At 41.6% G+C, this 11,469-nt stretch overlaps 1 protein-coding gene across 1 annotated transcript in view; it reads left to right on the top strand.

The window, feature by feature from the left end:
* The first annotated feature begins 3,620 nt into the window (after window positions 1-3,620).
* The window catches only part of LOC119779434 (zinc finger protein 287-like), a 42,498-nt gene continuing 34,649 nt past the window's right edge, over window positions 3,621-11,469 (top strand). The window contains exon 1 of the mRNA XM_038279084.1: window positions 3,621-3,924. Coding sequence (XP_038135012.1) covers window positions 3,621-3,924 — 304 coding nt within the window. The remainder of the gene's footprint in view (window positions 3,925-11,469) is intronic.

Consider the following 11,469-nt stretch of genomic DNA (forward strand, 5'->3'; position numbering starts at 1 on the left):
GCTTCTGCTGAGGAGACAGAGAGAGTGCAGATGTAGCTGAACGTGACTCTCTCCTCTTGCAGGAGCCAAAGAACCCTATTCTGTGTGGACTCAGTTTCCTTTTTATCATAAAACTACAAATTTGAACGTAACAGAAAATAGTTTGGTGTGGGGACTTCAATGCACATAGCACTTTATGGGGAGATCAATATGATTATAATGGAGGAATTTTAGAAGAGATAATTGAAGAAAAAGAATTGGTAGTTTTAAATAACGGGGTACTCAGGTAGACTTGGTAAGAGGTAAGGAATCGGCTATTGATCTGACTTTAGTTTCTCAATCTATTGCTAATAATTGCAGTTGGAAAGTATGTAAAGAAAATACAATAGGGAGTGATCATTATCCGGTTTTTACAAGGATAGGAATAGATATAGAGGAAGATCAGGTAGAAACTGAGGGGAGGTGGAAATTTGGGAAAGCAAACTGGGATAGGTTTAAAATAATGAGTGAGATTAATATGAAAAATGTAGATATAAGTAAACCAATAAATGAATTAAATTTAGAAATTAGTAATTGTATTATTAACTCGGCCAAAATATTTATTCCTAGAAGTAGTGGTATAAAAAAAAGAAAATAGTTCCTTGGTGGACACCAGAATGTTCATTTGCAATTAAACAGCGGAATAAGGCTTTTAAAACACTTAAGAAAACAATTTGCTTCCAAAATCTAGTTAATTATAAAAGGAAACCGGCAGAAGTTAGGAAAACTATAAGAAATGCTAAACGGGATTATTGGAGGAAATATTGTGAGTCTTTGGGGAAAAATACTGCTTTAGATAGAGTATGGAATACTATTAGGAAAATGTCAGGGAGTTCAAAAGAATATTTTTCCCAGTAATTAAAGATAATGGAAATATTATAATAGACAATAAGAGTAAAGTTGAAATATTAGTTAAAGGTTTTGCTAAGATACATAGTACAGAAAATGTAAATAATAAAGAAAAAAGAGGGTGTGAAATGACATTAAAGAGAAATATTGCATTGGTCAATGATGAAGCGGATTGTGAGGATTCTATTAACATGAAGTTCTCCTTGTTAGAATTAAATAAAGCATTGAAGAATTCTAGTAAATCTACTCCTGGGAAAGATCAAATTAGTTATAGTATGTTAAATAATTTTAGTGATGTGAGTAAAGAAATATTATTAGAATTATATAATAAGGTGTGGGAGGAAGGGATATTACCTGATATATGGAAAGAAGCCATCGTTATACCAATTTGCAAACCTGGTAAAGATCCTAATTTAGCTGAAAGTTACAGGCCAATAGCTCTAACATCATGTATGGGTAAAGTCATGGAAAAAAATGGTAAATAACAGATACATTTATTTTTTAGAATCTAAAGAAAAGATTAAATCTTATCAATTTGGATTTAGAAAAGGCAGAAGTACAATAGATCCTGCATTATATCTGGAACATGAAATAAGACAGGCTCAGGTAAATAAGAAGAGTGTGTTAGCAGTCTTTCTGGATGTGGAAAAGGCTTATGATATGTTATGGAAAGAAGGGCTATTGATTAAAATAAAACGAATAGGTAAAAGAGGTAAAATATATAGATGGATAAAAAGTTTTTTTAACTGAAAGAAGTACTAGAGTAAAAATAGGTGGGGTAATAAGTTCAAAATATCAAGTTGAAAATGGCACTCCCCAAGGTAGTATAGTAAGTCCTATTCTATTTAGTATAATGATTAATGATATTTTTAGTAGTATAGATAAATCCTTTGGTGTCTCATTGTTTGCAGATGATGGTATTATTTGGAAGAGGGGGGAAAAATATAGAGTTTGTAAATAAAAAACTACAAGAAGCATTACTGAATGTAGAAGCTTGGGCTTTAGATTGGGGTTTTAGATTCTCAACATCTAAGTCTAAATGTGTTGCTTTTACAAATGGAAAATTAAACAATAATGTAAATCTCAAATTATATGGGGATGTTATAGAAAGGATAGATCAATTAAGTATTTGGACATCTGGTTTGATAAAAAACTTACATGGAAGATACATATAGATAAAATAGTTGAAAAAAGTAAAAGAATTTTAAATATAATGAGATGTCTAAGAGGAAAAGATTGGAGAGCAGATAGAAAAGCATTAAAAACAGTATATAATGGACTAATTAGATCAATTTTAGATTATGGTTGTATAGTATACAATTCAGCTTCAAGTACTTTATTAAAGAAAATAGATAGAATACAATATCAGGCATTAAGACTTTGTTGTGGAGCAATGAAAACTACCCCGGTTTCCGCTCTACAAGTGGAGATGGGTGAGATGCCACTGGAGCTCAGGAGAGAACAACTAGCCATAAATTACTGGGTAAATATTAAAGGATTTAAAGAAAGTCATCCTCCGTATGTTACACTGCAACCATGTCAGGAAAAAGAAAAGAAAAAAATTAATAGTTTTGGATGGACAATTATGAATAAAGTAAAAAATGTAGGAATAGATAACTTTGTAATCAGTCCTGTGATTGTTATTCCTGCTATTCCATCATGGATCTTTGGACAGGCTGATGTTGATTTAAATTTATTGAGAAAAGGGAGACAGTTAGATAAAAAAGAGGTGGAAAATTATATTAAAAAAGAATATTCAGAGTATATACAAATTTATACAGATGCTTCTAAAACATTAAATGATAAAGTAGGTATAGCATTTGTAATCCCAGATTTAAATATTATGAGGAATAAAAGAATAACAGATAAATTGGCAGTGTATACAGGTGAATTAATGGCTATCTTAATGGCTTTAGAATGGTTGAGGAAACAAAAGAAAGGGAGGTTTTAATTTGTTCAGATTCAAGTAGTGCATTAATAAGTATTCTAGAATTTATTTCAGAGTCAAGACAAGATATTATATTGGATATTCTTCACTCAATTTTTAGGATTAAAAATGGTGGTTCTGTTGTTAAATTAGTCTGGATTCCTGCTCACATTGGTGTTATCGGTAATGAGTTAGCTAACAGTTTTGCTAAGAGTGCTGTAAAAAAGAATGTTGATTTAAACATTAACATAAGTAAAAATGAGTTAAAGAATATTATTAAAATGTATTTCAAGAAGAAATGGCAAGAACAGTGGGATAAAGGAGGGAATGCTAGATTTTATTATAGTATTCAAAAAAAGGTTGGAGAATTAAGAAAATGTAATTAAAGAAAAAGAAGATATTTATCTAGAATAAGGTTCGGACACACAGGATTAAATAGTACTTAAAATAATGAATAAGCATAATACAGGGTGTTGTATTTGTGGGAAATTAGAAACTGTCCAACATATTTTTTTAGAATGTAATAAATATACTCAGGAAAGAGAGATGTTGTGTAGAGAGTTAGACAGGAATAAAAGTAAACTAGATATAAGGGAATTGTTTCAAATGTCATCTGGGGATGTAGTTTTTGGGAGTATTTTTAATTTTCTAAGAAGAACGGGTATTTTAGGGAGAATATAATAGTTTGTCTGGCCCATACTCCATTCTGGAAGGTGGCGGTAATGCACCTATAAGTTGTTTGCCAACCGCCATTAAAAAAAAAAAAAAAAAAAAAAAAAAAAAAAAAAAAAAAAAGAAGAAGAAGAAGACCTTCTCCCTTACCAAGATGGCGGCAGCGCTGACGCATCCGTTCGCCCTAAGGTCCCCCGGAAGTAGCGCTGAGCAGTTGTTAGCAGCTAGCTTGCTTTGTGGACCGTCCGGTCGGATCTCAGGCCAGTTTGGATCAGCAGCTGCAGGAATGGGTTCAGTTCTTCCTCTCAGAGACTTTATCAGGCAGAGACTGGATGCTGCTGCGGAGGAGATCTTCTCCGAGGTGGAGAAAACCATCATCCGCCTGGAGGAGGAGCTGGCCGCCCAGAGCAAGCTGCTAGCTGTGTGCCTGAAGCCGCAGGTCAGGCTGCAGAGGCTCGGTAGGTCTGATGTTCATCTGCATCGCTGGAGGTTCCTCTCACTTAGATCCACATTACTAGATGTTCCCACTGTAGAAACACACCAGACTAACCTCCCAATCAATGAGGGCTCAGATTCATGTGGGTTTAATGACTGTTATTATCAGCAGGGCCGGATGTGGGAGAATATGGGCCCCTGGGCTGCAGATGTGGAGCAGAAGGTTCCTCTGTAGCAAAGGTGTAGGGTGGGGGGGTTCTGAGGGTGGGGGCAGATGGACCTACAGTTACTCCACCTGAATGCTTTCTTCAGGTTTTTGTATTTTCTAAAATTGAATTCTTTCCTGTTGTTGAGAACACAAGGAACCACAATACACTGATATTTATGTTTAAAGATGTTAGAGAGATGATTTTAGTGCATTATGTATGTAATGGGTTTTAGAAGATGTAGATTAAATTCTACTAAAATATGTTTTATAGTTATTTGTGATGATGAGTGGTGTTTGGCGCCCCCTACTGGTTGGCCTATAAATACTGGGAACGGCTGACAATTCCACAGAATGTGTTTGGCCCCCAGCTGTGGTGAGTGCTCCGGTCTGGCTATCTTCTTTGTAGAGTTGGGTATCCGAGGGATTGCTGGACTTTTTATTGCATTCCAGCTGTTGGTGAACCAGAGGGGAGGCTAACCAGAGGATTTGTTTTTCTCTACCATTCATTACAGTAAATCTTTTTTTTTTTTTAAACCCAACTGTCTGGCATCTGATCTGTGCATGACAGGATGGCTAAGAGAGGAGCTGTGACGTATATATACAGCCCAAAAACATTGATGTATAAAAAAATAACCAATAACAGCCGATTCTGATGACAAAATCAATAAATCATGCATCACTAGTAAAACAATTTTTAGTTCCATCCATCCAGAAAAATATGGATATGCTAGATTTTAATTATAGAATAGCGTATTTTTTTCTTGAACATGGATATATATTTTATTGCATGTTGCATATCCCAGTAAATCTGTTTCTCCTTTAAATCTGCAGCTCTCCCTGTTTCTCTCCGTTTAAAAAGATTTATGAACCTCTTCACTAATATAATGATGCTAGAAACTACATTTCTAGATCTGTAGAAGCTCTGCAGTCTGATTCTCTCTTCAATAAGAAAACATGTTAACCTGGAACTGGGATTCATGGTCCTCCAGTGTTTCCCACAGGATTTCAGGAGACAGTGGTGGGAGAGTCTCTGACCCTCGGGGGTTTTCATGTGTGCACATTTTTAAGCGTGGTGTATCCCACCTAAAGGGGAACGCCGTTTTTTTACATTGGGCTTTATGTCATTTGGAGCCGTTCTGAAGATATTCCGTGAGGTTCTATCCAAGTAACGTCTTCCTATGAGCAACAACTTGAAGGCACAAACTAAACTGTTCATCATTTATTCTTTATGGTACGCCAGCATTCAGAACATGGAGACGAATCACTGTCCCATTTTTTTTAGGCCACTTTTCTTTTTCTTTTTTCTCTTGTGGTCCACTAAGGAGCCTACAAATCATTATCTTAGAGAGAAAAATACAATGGACAAGTTGATTAAGTGACTGTTGCTGTGTGAATCAAATGCCGTTATTTAAGATAAAATATTTCAAATTCAGTTATTTATTTTAGACCAAATAACTTTTAACATTTACATCCCGCTAGCTCCCCACCTTAATGTAAGCCAGGAGGGCGCTGAGGGTAAACATGCTTAGACATCCCAAGTTCCAGAAACTTATTTCAGGGAGATGCTTGTTTCATGCTTTTCTGTGCCCCAGGAAAACACGCTGCTCCCCCAGGGAGGAACAGTAGATCTGCCACTGTTCCTCCCCTTCACTAGACGTGGATATACTTTAGTATATTCTGCAGTAAAATTAGTCATATATTTTTGTTTTTTACTGGAGGATTGAACCTCAACCATTTCATAGGATGCACAGCTTTGAGTTGTAACTAGGTGACAGAAACTTATCAGACTGATCCAATCAGCTCTCTGATCAACCAGTCACCTGCATCGCTGGTTGAACAGAGCACCGCTTTGGACAGATACGCTGCACAGGTTTCACCAGCAACCTACACCCCGCTCTCTATTGTTGTTCCTGCGCAATCGAAGTAGTTCTAATCCACACATGATGCATGAATTATTGCCTGCTTGCACTCACTGGCATTAAAAGAACAAAACACCACCTTGCAAAGTGTAAAATCCAGGATCATTTATCTGACTCGCGGGCATCTATGAACAACTATATCAGGAAAACTTGGGATATCTGCATGCTGTGTCTCTGACCGCAGCGCTGATGGGGACTTCTGTGGAAGCAGGATGACGGGGTTGGGACGGGGGAGGCGCCCCACGGCAGCACCTGCTGCTGGAGGACAGGAATAGAAACGGGCGAACCGGGCAGCTGGGGTGGCATTTTTATAAAGAGGGCGGGACGCGCGCTTAAAAAAAATACAACAATTTGTCTCTCTGACAGATCTTTTTGTTGTTGTTTTCTCTCTCTCACTGTGTCTATATAAGACTGTGGCGGGCCCAAAGACACTGTGGCGGGCCCAAAGACACTGTGGCGGGCCCAAAGACACTGTGGCGGGCCCAAAGACACTGTGGCAGGCCCAAAGACACTGTGGCGGCCCGCCATTAATTAGAAACACTGGTCCCTTTAAACCCGTGTCCCTCGGGGGGCCCTGTGGGGGGTTCTCCGGGAGTACGGGGTGCCGGGCCCTTTGATACGGGCTGTCAGGTCCCTGTATGACCGGTGTCAGAGTCTGGTCCGCATTGCCGGCAGTAAGTCGGGCTCGTTTCCAGTGAGAGTTGGACTCCGCCAGGGCTGCCCTTTGTCACCGATTCTGTTCATTACCTTCATGGACAGAATTTCTAGGCGCAGCCAAGGTGTTGAGGGGATCCGTTTTGGTGGCCTTAGGATTGCGTCTCTGCTTTTTGCAGATGATGTGGTCCTGTTGGCTTCATCAAGTCGTGATCTGCAGCTCTCGCTGGATCGGTTCGCAGCCGAGTGTGAAGCAGCCGGGATGGGGATCAGTGCCTCCAAATCCGAGGCCATGGTCTTGAGCCGGAAAAGGGTAGAGTGCCTTCTCCGGGTCAGGGGGGGTGTCCTGCCCCAAGTGGAGGAGTTTAAGTATCTTGGGATCTTGTTCACGAATGAGGGAAGAAGGGAGCGGGAGGTCGACAGGCGGATTGGTGCAGCGTCTGCCGTGAAGCGGGCGCTGTACCGGTCCGTCGTGGTGAAGAGAGAGCTGAGTCAAAAAGCGAAGCTCTCGATTTACCGGTCGATCTACGTTCCTACCCTCATCTATGGTCATGAACTCTGGGTCATGACCGAAAGAACGAGATCGCGGATACAAGCAGCCGAAATGGGTTTCCTCCGTAGGGTGGCTGGGCTCTCCCTTAGAGATAGGGTGAGAAGCTCGGTCATCCGGGAGGGACTCGGAGTAGAGCCGCTGCTCCTCCACGTCGAGAGGAGCCAGTTGAGGTGGCTTGGGCATCTGTTTAGGATGCCTCCTGGACGCCTCCCTGGTGAGGTGTTCCGGGCACGTCCCACCGGGGGGAGGCCCCGGGGAAGACCCAGGACACGCTGGAGAGACTATGTTTCTCGGCTGGCCTGGGAACGCCTTGGGGTTCCTCCTGAAGAGCTGGAAGAAGTGGCTGGGGAGAGGGAAGTCTGGGCCTCCCTTCTTAAGCTGCTGCCCCCGCGACCCGACCCCGGATAAGCGGAGGAAGATGGATGGATGGATGGATGGATGGATGGATGGTCCTCTGAGAAGCCCAGATTTTTTAACTAGAAAAGAGAATATAATACTCTGGCCTAGAGTGGACATGTCCCCGCCAACTCTGGCCTAGAGTGGACATGTCCCCGCCAACTCTGGCCTAGTGTGGACATGTCCCCGCCAACTCTGGCCTAGTGTGGACATGTCCCCGCCAACTCTAGCCTAGTGTGGACATGTCCCCGCCAACTCTGGCCTGGTGTGGACATGTCCCAGCCAACTCTGGCCTGGTGTGGACATGTCCCCGCCAACTCTGGCCTGGTGTGGACATGTCCCCGCCAACTCTGGCCTAGTGTGGACATGTCCCCGCCAACTCTAGCCTGGTGTGGACATGTCCCCGCCAACTCTGGCCTGGTGTGGACATGTCCCCGCCAACTCTGGCCTGGTGTGGACATGTCCCCGCCAACTCTGGCCTGGTGTGAACTCCTTCACAGTAGCTGAAACAGGAGCTTTACCGATCTCTTCCTGGTTGTACCTCACACTGACCTCGTAGCGTTAGCTTAGCATGTAGCATCTCTCAGGGTTTCGTTTCATCTTGTCCGACTGCTTCATAGAAAAGGCTCCATCGAACAGCTGGCGCTGAAGATAGATTCTGATTTCCTAGATCTATTTATTCATGAAGGCCTGATTGAATCTGATTCAGGATTTGATTTGATTGGTTTATGATTTAGTCCAGAATATCAAGCTGTTCCAGTTTTCCTTGGATGTAGAAAATGTAATTTTTAGTTCATTTTTTTTATTTAAGATGAGAAAACACAGAATTGATACTTTGAATAAAGTCAAACCAGAGCATGCTGGGTAAATAAAATGGCTACAGACTTTGATTCTTTTGTCTCACAAATGTTAAAATAAAGGATCATTTCAGGGGTTTTATGAATCACTGTCGGGTCAATTAAAGGAAAATCCATTTAAATCGATTATTTTTATTTTTTATTCTTTCGTCTTTTTTTTTCTGGCTTTACTGGACGTGTGGAGACTACACGATCCAGCATTATAATGGGATGGCTGTGAATGGAAATGGGTCCAATTCTTATAGTTGAATACGTCATTGTTTCCTCTTAAGCCCACGCTGCTCCCCAGGCGCCGCACAGTGGCAGTCTACTGCTCCCCAAGGGGATGGGTTAAGATGCAGAAGTGAATTTCTCCATTGGGAGATTAATAAAGTTCAATTAATAGTTATTATTTTCGAGTCGATCATTCGGACCATCTCCAGTCCTTTCGTTTCATCCTGTCTTCTCCATTTTCTCCAGCTTAAAATCCTGTTTCCTGTTTCTTCGCTTAATCTTATTTTCCAGCAGTAACAGTTTTATTTTCTGTGTTTAAATGTTTTTGATGATCTCCAGATGTGATTGTTATTATTTTAGGTTTTCCTGGTGAGAAATCACAATCGGCTTCAATGTAAAGCCTCTTTCCCAATGAAAATATGTTTTTTAAACATGTGTCGACTCGCTAACAATCGGCATCTGGCTCCCTTCCCATTGGCAATAAAAGCTGATCTAACCCCTTGCTGGCAGCTCCGTGGCCTCTGACCCCCTACAGCTGCATGTGTGGTGACGCCAACACATGGGTTAGCATTGATGATGTCACCAGTGTGACAGAAACCAGGAAAGTAAACATTGGAGAGCAACATGGAAGGAAGCCACGGCGTAGTCAGTGTTATTTATTGTTTCACTCTATTATCTGTATGAATCCGTCTCAACAGAGCTGCTCCATGTTTATCGAATGGAAAAAGAGTCTTTCTGCTTGTTAGATCAGACCGACTGGCCAGTGGGAAAGGGGTATGAGATGGAAGTTTCATCCACATCTTCATTTGCCAGGTTCATCACTGTCTTCCTCAGAGTCCAGCTAGGTGCCTCCCTCCTCATCCTCATTCAGCTCCATGTTTATCAAATGGAAACAGAGTTGTTTCTGCTTGTTAGATAGGAACCGACTGGCGTGGTGTGTTGGCATCTGTAAGTTGCATACAATGGTGTGAAGTAATTAAGCGGGTAACCCTGGCTCTGGTGTTCCCACAGAATTCCGATCAGAGCCGAGGCGATTTCAATCCGTGTTGCTTGCCGAGTCGTTTGACCCGGATAGACAAGCAATCGTGAGCTGTTCCCACTTCCACTAAATGCCAATTGTTCCCGGTTTTAAACAGGTTTTTCAGCCAGTGGGAAAGGGGTATTGGAATCCTTCCCCTCAAAATAAAACACAGATTTTAATTGGGGTCCACAGTAGAAGAAGAAATGCCTTCATCGTCCCGCAGTGGGGAAACTGATTGGACTGAGAAACAAACAAGCAGACAATCGATGATACACTGAAGGACGCAGAAAGAACAAAGCGGTGAAAGAAATTAGTGAGTCCATGGAGGGTTCCAGAGCTGCTCGCCCTCAGGCTTTCAAAACTCTACATCTAGAGTTCTGAATTCTAGAGTTCTGAACTCTACATCTAGAGTTCTGCTGTTCTTTGTATAATGCCACATAAAGGCTCTTTTCGAAGTCCTGGGCTGCATCCTCCAAGGAGCGGTCTACCTGGACTGGATCCTTCGAAGTCCGTGAAAAAAAGGAGACCGGAAGAGTTTGGGCTGTGAATCCGAACAGGTCTACCCTTCGTGAAAGTTGACGCACAAACAGGAAAAGAATGAAAAACGAAGTTTTAAAAACTGTTTGTTTATTTCTTTCATTTTTATTGAGTGGAATAAAGGTTCCAACCAGCGGGAGCAGGAACAAATAAAATCAAATGTAATGATAGAAACCTTAGTCAGTTAAATAATAAATAATATGCTGCTGTCATTTTGCACATCTCTTTTCAAATATCCATTATTGTAAAAATGTCCATAGCTGGATATTGGTTATTTATTCTCCAGTTTTATATTGTTAAAACACTTTACAGGATTTGCTATTATGTTATTCTTATAAGTTTTTCTAAGGTCCTCATTTGTGTGACCATTTCCAATAATCAATAAAGGGATTTTCTATTCTATTCTATAAAAGGGGTAGAAATATATAAGTAAATCTAAACATCCATCCATCCATTCCATCCATCTTCCTCTTATCCGGGGTCGGGTCACAGGGGCAGCAGCCTAAGAAGGGAGGCCCAGACTTCCCTCTCCCCAGCCACTTCTTCTAGCCCCTCAGGAGGAACCCCAAGGCGTTCCCAGGCCAGCCGAGAAACATAGTCTCTCCAGCGTGTCCTGGGTCTTCCCCGGGGCCTCCTCCCGATGGGACGTGCCTGGAACACCTCACCAGGGAGGCGTCCAGGAGGCATCCTAACCCGATGCCCGAGCCACCTCAACGGGCTCCTCTCGACGTGGAGGAGCAGGGGCTCTACTCCGAGTCCCTCCCGGATGACCGAGCTCCTCACCCTATCTCTAAGGGAGAGCCCAGCCACCCTACGGAGGAAACCCATTTTCGGCCGCTTGTATCCACGATCTCGTTCTTTCGGTCATGACCCAAAGTTCATGACCATAGATGAGAGTAGGAACATAGATCGACCGGTAAATCGAGAGCTTCGCTTTTTGACTTAGCTCTCTCTTCACCACGACGGACCTGTACAGCGCCCGCTTCACGGCAGACACTGTAAATCTAAACAATGTATGTATAAAGAATATATCTGCAAAGTCTCTAATATTCAAAAACAAAAAATACTTAGTTAAGCATATTGTGCAAAACTGCAATAAAAGAAATTAAAATCCTATCAGATTTATAGTCCCCACCCTGCAGATATATTAGAATCTGTCCTTAAATTCCAGCCAAACCCATTTACACAGTAACAGATAAAAACCTTTAGA

The sequence above is a fragment of the Cyprinodon tularosa genome, unplaced genomic scaffold, assembly GCF_016077235.1.
Source record: "Cyprinodon tularosa strain WSP-4 unplaced genomic scaffold, ASM1607723v1 ctg1472, whole genome shotgun sequence".
NCBI lineage: Eukaryota > Metazoa > Chordata > Actinopteri > Cyprinodontiformes > Cyprinodontidae > Cyprinodon > Cyprinodon tularosa.